The sequence below is a fragment of the Narcine bancroftii genome, chromosome 13, assembly GCF_036971445.1.
Source record: "Narcine bancroftii isolate sNarBan1 chromosome 13, sNarBan1.hap1, whole genome shotgun sequence".
In the NCBI taxonomy this organism is placed as follows: Eukaryota; Metazoa; Chordata; class Chondrichthyes; order Torpediniformes; family Narcinidae; genus Narcine; species Narcine bancroftii.
Genome location: NC_091481.1, coordinates 79,628,205 through 79,644,183, shown reverse-complemented (window position 1 = coordinate 79,644,183; position 15,979 = coordinate 79,628,205). Strand labels below are relative to the sequence as shown.

Here is a 15,979-nt window from a genome sequence, read left to right as displayed (position 1 = left end):
GTTATCTTTGCTCAACATTCCAGCATTTGTACCTTTTGAGTTCCTCGAGCTGTAGTTTGAACCTTATAGGTTATAGAAAGTGATGTATTAGGTTAACTATTTGAGGCAGCTGTGGAATTGTTGAGTTGCAGTTGATCCATACCTCAGCCTCATTTAGACATTTTTTTTTGTAAGTCTAGGTAATTTAAAATCAAAATCTATCCTCCAAGTTTTAAATTCATTTAATATTGTCATTGGTTCTAAAGAGAATGTCTAGTGTGTAGATCATTAGATTTCAACATCTTATTTTGTGATGTGTTAACAAGTAAGAAAGGTGTGTACGTGTTTCTCCCTTCGAATGGAGGGAAGTTTCATTTTAGATTTTGTGGAAGATTATTGAGGTGATTTATTGTGCCAAATAATTCGCTTGGCTATTAAGACCATTTAAAGTGAATGACGAAGTTGTAAATAAATACATTGTAGAAGTAAATAACAATACATTAAGCTGGTTAAATAGATTTTACTGTATGTCGTCTTTTAAACCTTGGACTTGAAAATGGAAGCTGATTTTTGTCACATCCTATCCTAATGGAACGCATCAAATTGCACCTTCCAGCAACATTGAACCCATTCTGGTTTGCCTACTGTCCAAACCAGTTTGCCGATGATGCCACAGACTTGACCCTCCACTCCATCCTGACCTAGCTAGAAAATGATGCCTCGTAGACCAGGTTGTTGTTTCTTGACTTCAGTGTTCAATACTATCATACGTCAGAGGCTGATGGCTAAGCAGTCCTCACTGGGACTCTGTACTCCTTATGTAACTAGATTCTGATCTTCCTCACCGAAAGACCAGTCACTCCAGGTTGGTAATAAAATCTCTAGACCTAGTCACACTGAGCTCTAGCTCTACTGACTCACAACTACACTGCCAGATTCATTTCGGACAGAATCATCGCATTTGGGCCTGATGCAACAGGAGTTGGCCCATCGTCACCTTGCTCATAAAATATTGCAAAAACAGCAACGTGCATCTCAATGTGGATAAGACCACGCAGATGCTTGTGGACTTCAGGAGGACAAAGGTCGACCCCTATGTTCCACATCACTGGTTGTGTTGTTTCCACCCTGGGATTGTAGCACCGTCAACATTTCCTAAGGAGGTTGAAGAGGGCAAGGCTCCTGGCCCCCAAATTGACAACATTTTTTTAATAGGAGCTCAATTGAGTCTCTTGTCTGGTTTTTATCATTGTGTGGCAAGGCATCAGACCAGGTCCATTCAGAGGATCATCAAAAAGGCTGACAAGATTACTAGGATCTCCCTTCTCTTTATTGACTACATTTACTGGGAGCAGTGTTTAAATAGTACTCAAAGAATCATAGAGGGCCATTTCTGTCTATCACACAGTATCTTTGACCTGCTACCATCAAGGAGGTACAAGGGCATCAGAATCAGGATCCTGCAGGCTGTGAGATTGATGAACAGTTTCCTGTAACTGAGTAAACCCCCCCAAAATTATTGATTTTAATTTGTATCTTTGTGCATCTATCTTATTGTGTGCTGTGTATTTTGTGTGCACCATGGCCTGGAGAAGTGCTGTTTCATCTGGTTGTATATGTACAATCAAATGCTAATAAAATTGAACTTGAAAAGCATTAAAGTATTCCTGGGAATTTGTTTTAAGTAAGAGGTGTCACCTTTCTGCAAAATAGCAGAAGTGTGAAAATTTTTAAAATGCTAGAAATCTGAAACAAAAGATGAAAATGAAGGATTTTTAAACGAGAATGTTCACCATTTCTGCTGAGTGTTTTCAGCTGGTCATTGTTTTTTTTCAAATGTGTTGTGACTGTCACTGAAATTTGGACTATGTTATCTCAAGAATATCCTTAAAGTTTATCCATTGAATAAAATATAATTGCTTTTCGCTTGAGCAGACATCTTTGCCACATAAATTTGAATTCAGTGATTTTTAACTTTTGACCTTGACATATGACATATTTGTGTTTAAAATACTATCTTCGCTGATGTCTGCTAAATTTGCATTCAGTGAATTAAAATTTTAAAATCAAGCTTGTGTTTTGTATGGGACTTTTTCCATATTCAGATCAGATGCTATTTAATGTCAAGTAATCCAGAAATGTAATATCGCACGAAATTGCCTTTAGTCAGGCAAACATTTGCCATTAGCATTGCCTAGCGCCCCCTTACAGTTAGAGAAAGAGAAGCAAAAGAAAGTCCTGCCAGAGTCACTGTCTGTGGATTCACCTCCACCACATCTGCAGCTCTGCAGACTCCAGTTTAGTTCCAACCATCGGCGACCGCTGCCCAGATCCAAATCTCCACTGAAGAGGTCTTCAGTGTCCAGGGCCCTTTGGGAGCCCTCCTTGCCCTCGGTGTCCTCTCAAATCCCAGTTCCAATCACCCGGTTCTCCAGCAGCCTGCAGCCTTTGCAAGACCTTTGACCTCTGGTCACCTGCCCCCCGGGTGGTTTCCTTGCCCGCAGCCTGTGCGTGTCCTTCAGCTGCTGGACTGTCACTGTCCTTGGGTCATTTCATCTGCTTCCCCTTCTCAAGGCAGGTGCTCTTTCTGCTACTGGTGCCCTGCACCAGTCCGCTGCTCCCCCAGAGTCTTCAACCCCTCAAGACCATCATCTTAGGCCCAGACCCCACAGTCGCAGGTTCCTTTGATAGGCCGTTTAAAAGCCTGTGCAGAGCCATTAGCAATAAAACTGGACGGTAAGACCCTGTGAGGAGCGCTGTGTCTCTGCTCCCCAGGTCTGCACCAGTGGCAGTGTTGCTGTTTACATTAGCTCCAGCACTGCCGGGTTTTTTTTAAGTTGTTGTAACTCCTGGGCATCCTTTTGGGTTCACCGAAAATCTACCTGAGCTCAAGGGAGGACAGAGTGTAACAATGGTGACAAGAGATGTGGAAAAATCCTACAACAATTTGCAAAAGTCAAGTAAGGAATATGATGTCTGTATGTGTCTGAAAGATCCATTTAGGGTTTTGGCGGAGTGATTAACAACATTAGTGTAGTTAGATTAGCAGTAGTTCGTTTGAGGTTGGGGTATGAGGTTGTTACATAAGATTAGGGCTTGTGGGATTGGGTTGAGGTGCAGTATTAGCAGGGACTTTGTGACGTGAGAGTAGCCTGGTCACTTGGAATAGCAGGCTGTATAACTAGAGATTACTGCAAATATCAGGTCTTGGGTGTTTCCAATTTCTCTTGAGAACATGTTTACAAAGTTAAAAATGTTTTCCCCTAAGTGGCAATGGGGTCATTGGGTAAAATGGTGATGGATGAAGTATTGTCGGGGAGATGTGGAAATTCACTCTGGAATGACTAAAGATTTTTTAAAACAACTATTTCAAAGAATTTGTTTCCTTCTACATGATAAGTTAATGTGCTTTTTAATAAAATGTACTGAATAAGAAATCTTCCCACTATTCATTCTTTGAAATTATACCTGAAGTATTGCTAATGTTTTTTTAATCTCCTTGCATGAGATAGACAAAAGGAAATCCTCCGCTGAAGAGGTTATTCAATGACAACTGTTTAGAAAGAAACTTTTGTGGGGGGTGGGGGGAGGTAGGGGAAACAAGACTTCATTCTCCCATTCTTGCTGTGCGGAGTTTGCGGTGGGATTTTTTTTAATTGATGTTTTGTACTCTGTACTGTAACATTCCCTTAAAGTATGTCCATGGCCATAAAATGCCTTGATGTCTGAAGGGGAAGGGCATTTTTGTTGTTATAAATCCTGGTCTGTACAGCTTGTTCTTTTACCTTCCACTCCGGCAAACCTTTTTGCATTGAGATAGTGAATCTCACTGTTACTTGCTTTACAAGAAGCACATTGTCTCATGCTACTACATTGTATAATTTTGTTTAAATTCAAATTGTTGGGCTTCTCTACAACTTAAGTTGTTATGTATTTGAAACATTTGGACCAAGATGTTTGTGTTCTGACCTTAACCTTGATGAGGAGTGGGGTGTGGGGGATCTTGCTAGTAAGATTGTGTTGGATATTTGGATCCAGAATTTCCATTTGCCCAGAAGAATCTCTGCTCTTTTTGTGTTACTGTTTTAAACGTGATGTCTGATTGAAACCTTCCAGCATTAAATGTCTGAATAGAAGTGCAGGCCAGGGCTATTTGAGCTGGAGTTTCTGGAAGTTACAGTTGAAAAAGACATTCGACTTCATTTGAATCTGTTTTTTTTCCAAAAAAAAAGCAGTCATGTTTAATCACACATTTTGTTCATTGCACTCTCGTCCTTGAGGATTTGCTTAACTTTGAAATTTTTTTTTAAACAAATTTCAAATCGAACATCCAGGTTACAAGTTTGCATGCCCGTGTTGGTTTACAGACGTTCCTCATTGTTAAAGTCAGTGTTTGCATTTCAAAGCACAAAATGACTTTTATTTGAGAACTGGCATTCGGTGCTCCCAAATTGTCATTGTAAACGATGTCCTTCCCATTCCAGAAAATACTCGTGAATTGAGAGTCCAGTAATGAAAAAAACACTTGTAATTTTATAGCATATCCTTGTCCCATTTCAGAATGTCTCTGAGTGATTTCAGTCAAAAAATAACTTCAGAGGTAGAAAATGCAATGGGGTCCCAGAGAGAGAAACACACAACATTTCGGAGAACTGAACTGCAATGTGAACTGCTTCTTGCACAGCCATTTACAGTCTATGCCGGTGTATAAGACGGTCCAAACTTTAAAGGTGTCACCCCAAAACCAGGGCCCCTCTTGTACGCCAAGTATCAAATCCAAACCTTAACAACAAACTCTCAGCGCTCCCCTGCACCAAGTATAAAATCCGAACCTTGATAGCAAAGTCTCAGCGCTCCCCCACGGGAACCATCCACCCAGTCCAACTGCTATCGGCTCTGTACAGGCTTTAAGCCTGTTAAAGGAGCCGACGATGGTTTATCTTAAAGTATGAGAATAAAGTTTAAACCTTTACTGAGTAATTCACTTTTATAAAATTGTGAATTAGTATGTAAAACGTGCCTGGCAGTATTACTCTCTTGGTCAGCGGTACGTCCCCGATTTGGGGTGCAGCGAGTACATCTCCAAACCTACATTTTAGGTGGAAATTCAAGGTTTTATCACTGGGCATATACAATAACCTGATTAAAGGAAGTGTTTTCTATTTAATGTTTGCAGTTCTTTGCTTTTGGTTTATTTACTCTTAAAGTACAGACTGTTCTAATGAAGGAAACCGTTGCTAATTTATACAATTTCATAAATAACGGTGACATACAGAATTAATAGTAATTTGAGAAGGCTGATAAAGTGTAACTTCTAATTTTCTTACAATATATTGGTAAATTCTACAAAAGTGGCCAAACTCAGGCCAGTGGAGGAAGGCTTTTTTTTTTGCAACATCTTCATTGGTTACCCCTGGTTTAGTTTTGATGTTGATGCTGGTCCAGTAAAAGTTTAAAATTCTGGATGCCCAAAATCTGGGCGACTTGAGAATTTGGACTTCTCAAGCTCTCAAACTTTTTAAATTTAGTGGGCCTTTGTGTGCTTTAAACACCACCTAAGTCGCAAAAATGTACAGATATAAATTTATTTGTTTTTTTTGTACTTTGTATTTTATCTGAAAAAAATGCTTCATTCAGAATTTACCTATTCATCTCTTCTTCATTCTCCTTAATTTTTAAAAGCACTTCCCAAGAATCCGGAAAATCTGAACCGACCCAATCCCCGAGCAGAGTTTTAGGACATTTACTGTATGTTAAATAGGCTTGATGGTAAAATTTTGTCACAAGGAAAGTAGTACAATTTTGTTCATGCATGTGTGAGTTCCAAAAGCACTTGGTATATTACACCATTGCAATTACATTAAACGCAGTAAAGCAGGCCTCAGGGGCCCTGTGACCTATTCCTCATTTAAGTTCCTCTCATACCGAATCTTGTAAGTTATGGGTTAGGGTGCCAGCTATTTGGTGACTGATGTGCAGTGCAACCAACTTCAAAACATTTAGTTTCCGTCAACCTTCCCAAGTCAGAAACTGGATGCTGAACTTTTCACACAAGAGGATGAAAGATTTTGTGTCCATAGTGGCCAGTTGCCTTGATCGCTCGCTTGCATTAATGTATTTAATTTATGAAGGCAAATGAATCGAACTTGTTGAATGGGAAAAGTTTTGTCTCCAGAAATTTGAATAACTCTATTTTATTTTCCAGCTTTCATCAGTCAATGGCATCAAGACCCTAAGGAAAAGGTTGTTTTACAATTGCTTTCCCATCTTCCTCTACTGCAGCCTGGAAATGTAGAGGCAAAGTCTGAATATATGGAGCTGTTGCAGAAAGTGCTAGCTTACTCCATTGATAGCAATCTCTTCATAGAAGAAAGTCGGCAGCTCCTGTCTTATGCACTAATCCATCCTGCAACCTCACTGGATGACCGGAGTTCTCTGGCCTTATGGCTGACTCACTTGGAGGACCGCATGTCGAGCAACTACAGTTCACAGAATGTGGGCCGAGTAGATTCCATTTACACAGGAGCATTCAACCAAAATCAACGACAGAATGTTGAAGACAAGCTGAACGAATGGCAGAACCGAGCAGATAGCAGCATGTGTGTCACTGTTCCTGGTTGGCAGGACAAGCCAATGACCTGTGAGAATGGACATTTGCCTCTGCACACATCTGTGTCAGTGCCATCGGCGATGAACAACATTGGAAGCAATACAAGTACAGGTAAGGTGGATATTTAATTACAGTAAAACCTCGTTAGAATGTGGGGTCTAAGGTTTCATACCACGTTACAACCGAGTCGCGGAACAGATGCCCGCGGAGAATCAAACCCAAATATTACCAGTTTTCGAAGGATCTGCTATCTATAACAATTTCAATGAAAGAAAGCAAGCGCATTCTTTTAATATTGGGATTCTGAATCTTAATCAACTTATTTGCAAAGTTTAGGGTCCGCAGACATCCGCGCTCTAAGCGATTCCGCGGATTAACGAATCACGTTGTAATGAGGTTTCAGTGTATCAAATATAAAAGACGTTTGGACAGTTGTATGGATGTGAAGGGTTTTACAAGGATACGGACCAAAGACAGGAAAATGGGGCTAGTCCAGAATGCCAGTGTTGGATGTTTTTAGCATTCTTGCATGTTTGTCGATTAAATGTATTAATTGGAATGCCAGTCAGCAAAAGTGAGGTTTATATTTATCCCTTGTTCCACATGTGCTGATGAGATTAGCTGATATTGAAGCTGTATAGGACTGTACTTCTGTTGGTCCTGATACTGCATTGAATTGTACTTAAAGTACAGGCAGGTGTTCGGGCACCTGCCTGTACATTGTGCCTTTAGAAAAAGAAAAGTGATGTGTTTGCCTAGCTTGAATAATCTCAAACCACCCTGTTTGTGGAGAAGTGAGAAATGTTTGACAGCTGTGACATTATTTAAAGAACTGTTCACTTGTTCCATTAAATCCTCCTCTAGAGTATTTAGCAGTGAAAATATTTAGGTGGTGCAGTGAACCAACAGACAGTTAGTTAGAAATTTCCACTATTTCTGAACTTGGCTACGTCATTTGGGATGGGGGAAGGGGAGAGAAAGAGAACAACGTAAGGAAAAATTAAACGGGTTAGAAAATCATGTCAGAATGATTTTGGTTGAGTGGTGGTAATAGAAGTGTTGAGAGCATTTCCCCTTGTCGAAGATCAGTTCATACAGGGCTTAGGAAGTGGGATTCAAAAAGGGGGAGAAAATAACATTAAACATCTCAATGCCTGTTGCAGATGTTGCAATAATAGAAAACATGTGCATTATAAAGCGACAAAGAACATTCAGTACTCAACCATGCCAGTGGCGTCAGTCTATATATAGACAGGAACAAAAATGTCTGAAGGCATTACAAACTTACAGCTGTTTTTCCCCTTTGTTCAATCAGCTAAAATTGTACATCAAGAATTATCTGTGAACGTCAAAGCAGTAAAACAATGGACTTCAGTGGGATTTGGTCAGGTGTCACTGCCAAGCTCATTTGCGGCTTTTGGGTTCGGATTAGACATTAGTCTGGGAAATAGTGACTTTTCAATTAAAAATTGGTAGCCCCTTGGGTGGCTTTGCTCCCTTCTAAGAATGTGTGGCAATAGAAAGTGACAGCTGGCATCTGTCTGCCATTTTATTCTTGCTGTGGACAGGCCAGAAATTTAACTTGTAAGTTTCTGTTCATGACTGGATCGAGAGGTATAATACTGTAACTCATTATTGGAAGATGTACGGTGTTAGCAAATGCACTGAATACTAAAACCAAGCATATTTGATGATACAAATCGTATTTCAGCTTGGCGAAACAGTTTGTTTCCAGTTATCCAAAACACTCGAAACTGGACATGTATCAGTTAACTGCATTTTATGGATATCCGAGAAATTCCTTTAAACAGCCCAGTTTAAGTAGTAGAATACTAGTATTGGCCATCGCCAACCACAACATCTCCCCACAGTCGTCACCATACCTGCCCAGGAGCCCAAGGTCCCTGCTCCGATCCCAGATGCCTCCCCACAGTCGTCACCATACCTGCCCAGGAGCCCAAGGTCCCTGCTCCGATCCCAGATGCCTCCCCACAGTCGTCACCATACCTGCCCAGGAGCCCAAGCTCCCTGCTCTGATCCCAGATGCCTGCTCACAGTCGTCACCATACCTGCCCAGGAGCCCGAGGTCCATGCTCCGATTCCAGATATCTCGCCACGCGGAACCTGCCCAGGAGCCCGAGGTCCCTGCTCCGATTCCATATATCTCGCCACGCGGAACCTGCCCAGGAGCCCGAGGTCCCTGCTCCGATTCCAGATATCTCGCCACCACCGTCGCGGAACCTGCCCAGGAGCCCGAGGTCCCTGCTCCGATCCCAGATGCCTCCCCACAGTCGTCACCATACCTGCCCAGGAGCCCGAGGTCCCTGCTCCGATTCCAGATATCTCGCCAGCGCCGTCGCGGAACCTGCCCAGGAGCCCAAAGACCCCAGTCCGATCCCAGCCCCAGTCTTTTTCTTTGGCTTGGCTTCGCGGACGAAGATTTATGGAGGGGGTAAAAAGTCCACGTCAGCTGCAGGCTCGTTTGTGGCTGACAAGCAGACACGATTGCAGCGGTTGCAAGGGAAAATTGGTTGGTTGGGGTTGGGTGTTGGGTTTTTCCTCCTTTGCCTTTTGTCAGTGAGGTGGGCTCTGCGGTCTTCTTCAAAGGAGGCTGCTGCCCGCCAAACTGTGAGGCGCCAAGATGCACGGTTTGAGGCGTTATCAGCCCACTGGCGGTGGTCAATGTGGCAGGCACCAAGAGATTTCTTTAGGCAGTCCTTGTACCTTTTCTTTGGTGCACCTCTGTCACGGTGGCCAGTGGAGAGCTCGCCATATAATACGATCTTGGGAAGGCGATGGTCCTCCATTCTGGAGACGTGACCCATCCAGCGCAGCTGGATCTTCAGCAGCGAGGACTCGATGCTGTCGACCTCTGCCATCTCGAGTACCTCGACGTTAGGGGTGTAAGCGCTCCAATGGATGTTGAGGATGGAGCGGAGACAACGCTGGTGGAAGCGTTCTAGGAGCCGTAGGTGGTGCCGGTAGAGGACCCATGATTCGGAGCCGAACAGGAGTGTGGGTATGACAGTGGCTCTGTATACGCTTATCTTTGTGAGTTTTTCAGTTGGTTGTTTTTCCAGACTCTTTTGTGCATCAGCATAAAACAACAACAAAGAACAAGGGAAGATTTTTCAAGCATGAAATAAAGTTTAATTCTTACCTTGAGCCCACGAAAGCTCCATTGGATTCAAAATGGTGCTAACAATATGTTAGAGCCCTACTTGAGTACACGAGAGCTACGTTGGATTTAAAATGACACTAACAGTGCGTCAGAGTCCCACTTGAGCATGGCAGGTTAAAAAAAAATACAACTTATTTTTCAACTTGTGACATGTCGCCGCCAAAAATATTTGCAGATAACTGAGAATTTTGGTAAAGTGGTTTTTAGATAATATACTGTACATATATGTAGATGGAAGGTACATGTATATGGGCAAGAATTATGATATTAGTGTCAGTATTCTTCCATAATTTAATCTTTGTAATAAAATGGTAGGAATTCTTGAGTAGAGATCGAGTTGTTTTGCTTTAAAAACTTTTGCCAGAGAACTTTGGTGTTTTCTATTCCAAGTTTTATCAAATGCATGTGAATGTAGAGACACAATTCGGCTTGTATGTTACTCATTTTAAATTTAGACGTACAGCATGTTAACAGAGAAATACCCCAATTGACCTACAACCCCCATACATTTTGAAGGGTGGGGAGAAAGCAGAGCGCCCAGAGGAAACCCACCCACGCAGACATGGGGAGTACAAACTCCTTGCAGACAGTGGCGGATTCCAATCTGGGTGGCTGGCACAGTAATAGCATTGTGCTGACTACGACATTAACCGTACCGCCCCTAAGCTAGCTGTGTCATTCTGACTCTTTATTTTTTTCATTGTGGGAAGTAATTGGTCCCTCGTTTTTTTTCCCCCAAGTGGCGATTTCACCCATGCACAATAGCTCTCAAATCACCTCGTGTGCTTTAAATCTGTGCTTCTTTTGCAATCCACGTTTCAATAATTTTTGCTGTGATAAGAAGATGAAGTGTACAAACACATTCTTATTATCTACAGGTCAAAGAAGCAGTATTGGATTACACTTTATCTAAATGCATTTTTTTTTAAGAAATGCCTCACAGGTAGTTATGTTGTTTCATTAAGAACTTGTGGTGACAGTCAAGCTATTCTGGGTTTGGGAAACTTGGAGATTATTTGTTGTCCTTCTCCAATCTGAACTATTTTAATTCTCCCAACCACCCACGTGTGATGCAAGAAAATACATCATATTTATCTGCTTTGGGTGATTTTGGTTTTTAATGTAAAGAACGTGACTTGGCTTTATATCTACCCGTAATGCCTTTCCAAACGTATTTATGAATCCAAAAAATGTTGTATTAGGGGTGATTGACAAGTCTTGTGGGGCTAGTTCATGCAATTTGTTTTTAATAGAGGTGGTCGGGCATTTCTCCTAATGGAAAAGCTTCCCTTCAGAGGCAAATCAATTGGGATATACAAATGAAAGTGTTTCTGGGGGAATCCTTTTCAGTAACTGAAATGGATGGCTTTCTAACTTACCCACATACAACCCTATTAAAGAAAGAATTAACAAGGCATTGCAAAGTTTCAAACTCATAACCTCTTAAAATTTGGGAAGAATTGAATAAAGAGCAAGTACCATATTTGACACTATGCAAATCCCCACCCCCAATTTCAGCAGAGAATGTTAAGAAATTTTTTTATGGGTAAGTTGGTGAAAGAGTTCCTCCTGTACCTCTTGCACTGTTGGTGGGGGCCGCCAAGGTCTGCCTTCTCACCACGGGAAGTGAGTGGTGGTGGCAGATCCAGAAAGCACCGCCTTGCACCGTTGGCGGATGCTACCGTGGCCTTCTTACTGGGGAAAGAGAGCAGCAGGGCGGCTCCGGAAAGCACAACCATCCGCCTGAGGGGAGGCGGCTCACAAAGCCTCAGGCTCGCTTCCTAGACAGCTGCAGCACCTCCACTAGACGAGTAGCCGGCAACTTGCTCCATTTCAATTCCGCATACAAGATCGGTGGGGGGATCTTGAATGTCGTCAAATATGGTAAATGCCCTCTCACGACCCCTTGATTTGGGTCTGTTTTATTTCCAATTCAATCTGTTCTGAGATGTACAGAAAATCCTGTGGCATAAACTTAATTTGCAAAAACTGGGGAGCTCTATTGTAGGTTTTTTTTAAAATCATAACACAATTACATTTCTACAAATTGTGAAATTATTGAGCTGCTATTTTGGAGTAAGTCTGGCTGGTTTCATGAGTAAGAAAGTGTTTTTACTGAGTTATTGTGGGTGGGCTGGAAATAAATGGCAATTCGGAAACACTGAAAATCCTTGGTCATGACCTTCTTGCCCAATCCCAACATCATGGCAAGGACTAAAGGCAAAACAAGGGGAAACCTCCAAGGAGTTGGTGTTACCTCTTTGAAAGCCTGAAAATTGTGTGAGAAATCTCCTTTGACCTTGTGATGTTTTAAATTGAAGTTTTGTTAATTGAGGGAAAAATTGCAGGTCTGATTTTTTTTAAGGTGAGTCTCATGACTGAAGAAATGGTTCAAGTCGTACAACAGGCCTTTCAGTCCAGCTTGTGCATGCCAACCAAGTTTCTTACCACAGACTAGCTACGTTATTTTGTTGTAAATGATAGTCAGACAGTCAGACACTGCCCCGCTGAAAAGCATTTGGTCGTCTGCCATTGGAAATGTGGTGGCACAGGATGGTCTGTACTAAACGTCTCTCCTTGAAATAGGATGTCTCCAAAAGCAATAGATGGCAGTTACTGGAATTCTGAAATTAAAAAAATAGTGCTAGAAATGCTCTGCTAATGTAGTAGCTGTAAAGGAAGAAACTCAAACCAAAGTTTCAAGTTGATTAACTGAGACTGTGGCGAATTTTGGTCATCTGCTCAGCATCAGTGTTCCAGGAATGATATTTGGGGAACCCAAGGTGCAATGTGCAGATTATCTGAAATCATTTATTCTATATTGGCGAAGGTGACGGTAAATGGATATATATCAAACCAATTTAAATTAAGCAGGTCAACTAGGCAGGGATGTCCACTATCTCCCTCACTGTTCGCGTTAGCTCTAGAACCAGAACTGATAAGAACAGAAAATAAAATAAAAGGGATAAAAATAAAAGAGAAGGAATGTAAAATCAGTCTATTTGCAGATGACATCATAGTATACTTAACAGAAACAGAAATATCAATAAAAGAATTACATAAGAAATTGAAGGAATATGGAGAAGTGTCGGGGTACAAGATCAACGCAAATAAAAGTGAAGCAATGCCAATGAATAATGCGGATTTCTCAAAGTTTAAGAAAGAATCACCATTTAGATAGCAAACCAAGCAATCCGATACCTAGGTATACAACTAGATAATAATCTAGGCCATCTATACAAACTAAATTATCAGCCATTAATGAAGAAATTATAAGACGACTTAGAACATTGGAAAGATTTACCACTAACACTGATAGGAAGGGTAAATTGCATTAAAATGAATATCTTCCCAAGGATACAATACCTATTCCAATCGTTACCAATTCACCTAACAGAGAAATTCTTCAAGGAGCTAAAGAAAGTAATAAGGAAATTCTCATGGAAAGAGGGGAAACCGAGGATAGCGCTAGATAAATTAACAGAATGGTACAAACAAGGAGGCTTACAGCTACCAAACTTTAAGAATTATTATAGAGCAGCACAATGAAGATACCTTTCAGATTTTTATCAAACAAGGGAAAAACCAGATTGGACCAGATTAGAGCTAGATAAAATAGGGGAGAAGGTACCTGAACATATACCATATAAGTGGGATGAAAAGTTGGTGCAACATAGGAATTCACCAGTACTGCACCATCTGCTCAACATTTGGAAGAAGATTCACGTAGAAAGGAATAAAACAAATTATCAACTACCAAAATTAATATTGACGCAAAATCAACTAATCCTTTTCACAATAGATTACCTTTCCTTTAGAGAATGGGAGAGAAAAGGGATCAAAAGAATAGAAAATTGTTTTTCGGGAAATAAATTATTATCTTTTGAACAAATGAAGGACAAATATGGTATAACTCACGGTACGATGTTTGCATACCACCAACTGAAAACCTACTTGAAGGACAAATTGGGAAGCAGGCTGAGGTTACCAGAAGGAAGCAATTTTGAATATGTGATTACAGACATAATGATAATTAAAAGATTTATAACAAACATGTACATCAAAGTGCAAGAGAAAGAGAACGAGGAAATAAGCTGTAAACCCGAACGAAAATGGGAACAAGATCTAAACATAAAGATAAAGAATGAAACTTGAGAAAAGCTATGCTCCGGAACTATGAGAAATACAATAAACACGAGGTTACGCATGATACAGTATAATTGGTTACACAGGCTATATATCACACCCCAAAAGTTAAATAAGTGGGACCCAACAGTATCAGACAGATGTTTTCGCTGTAAGAAGGAAACGGGAACAACAGTACATGCAATTTGGGCATGTGAGAAAGTGGAAAAGTTTTTGGAAGTTCTAAATCAGGTATTAAATAAAATCACATAAAACAACATAACAAAAAATCCAGAGATCTTTCTTCTAAGTAATATAAGAAGTAAAGAACTTGGCCTCGATTTGGATGGAGCACAAAAAAGATTTATTATGATAGCCTTAGCTGTAGCAAAAAAATGTATAATGTCAACCTGGAAATCAGAAGAGAGCCTGAGAATACAGCAATGGTACATGGAAATGAATAAATGTATTCCATTGGAAAAAATAACATATAATTTAAGAAATAACATCACAGTATTCGAACAAATTTGGGAACCGTACATGGAACACAATAGAGAAGTCCTACTGCGGGCCTCCACCCCCTAAAATGACAGAAGGAGAAGAAGACGAAATGAACTGACCCAGATTATAAAAGTAGATGACACAAATTTCTTGTTTATTTTCATTGTGTGATGCCATTGTTTAATGGGTTTAATGTATCATATAGGTTGAACATTGAGTGGGTGGGGAGGGGGGTGAAGGAGAGAGGGAAGGGAGGGGGGGGAAAAGGGGAGAAAATGACACTGTGTATAATCAAGAGGGAAATGTTTGTGTGTATTTTGGTCAGTATGGTTCATAGTGTGAAAAATAAAAAAAAAATTTAAAATCATTTATTCTGATCACAGCTTTAACGAATTAACATTATTTAAAGGGGACGTCAGAAAACATCTTGGATCATCATGAGATGAAAGTCTGGAGCAAGAATGGCTCTGTAATATCCAGTCTCAGGAACACTGATTTGTACCTTGATATAAAACTTTATTATTAGACAAATGAGGTGGCCCGTATTGAGTTATCAACCCAGCTAGGGGAATTACATTTAAGCCTCGGAGTGGTGCACGGGGAATAATTAGGCAGGATCACAGCTACTGGTCTTCCCATTGTTCATAAAGGCTAGTAGTGTGTGACCTACTGTTGCTGGTGCAGGTTGTAAAGCATCTTGCAACTCAAGTTTTTGAAACTTGACTGCACATCCTAGCCGAACATTCACAATCTGAGCTGCTTGAATGATAAAGCAAAATTAGTGATAGGGTCAGACCATTGTGAGTCATCTGATGATGGCCATGTAAGACTTGGATGATCTGAGCCATGGAAATACTGCTGCTTTAAAGAAAAGGGGAAGAAATGCAAGAATGACTCCCCAAACTAGTGCGCAAATAAGTTAAGGGACACAGAAAAGGGTATTCAGGCGCTTGGTATTCATGGTGAGGTAGTAAACTGAATTCAACATTTGGCTAGATGGCAGAAGCCTCTCAGACTGGAGGCCTGTGTGACGAGTGGTACGGCTCAGGGATCGGTTCCGGGACCATTGTTCTTTGCCATCTCTATCAATGATCTGGACAATAATGTGGTAAATTGGATCAGTAAGATCCGCTAAGATTGGAGGGGTTGTGAACAGCGAGGAAGGTTTTCAAAGCTTGCAGAGGGATCTGGACCGGCTGGAAAAACGGGCTGAGAAATGGCCAATGGAATTTGATGCAGACAAAGCGTGAGGTCTTGCACTCTGGAAGGACAAATCAAGGCAAGACATATACAGTAAATGGCAGGGCACTGAGGAGTGCGGTAGAACAAACGGATCTGGGAATACAGATACATAATTCCCTGAAAGTGGTGTCACAGGTGGATAGGGTTGAAAAGAGAGCTTTTGGCATATTGGCCTTCATAGAGTATTGATTTTAGGGGTTGGGATGTTATGTTAAAGTTGTATAAGACATTGGTGAGGCCAAATTTAGAGTATTGTGTGCATTTTTGGTCACTTAACTACAGAACAGATATCAGTAAGATTGAAAGAGGGCAGAGAAAATTTACTGGGGTGTGGCCCTGTA

At 41.0% G+C, this 15,979-nt stretch overlaps 1 protein-coding gene across 1 annotated transcript in view; it reads left to right on the top strand.

Moving 5' to 3' along the window:
- The window catches only part of LOC138747969 (protein Smaug homolog 1-like), an 88,327-nt gene that overhangs the window by 34,965 nt on the left and 37,383 nt on the right, over positions 1-15,979 (top strand). The window contains 1 exon segment of the mRNA XM_069907628.1: positions 6,185-6,700. Within this exon segment, the coding sequence (XP_069763729.1) occupies positions 6,185-6,700 (516 nt within the window).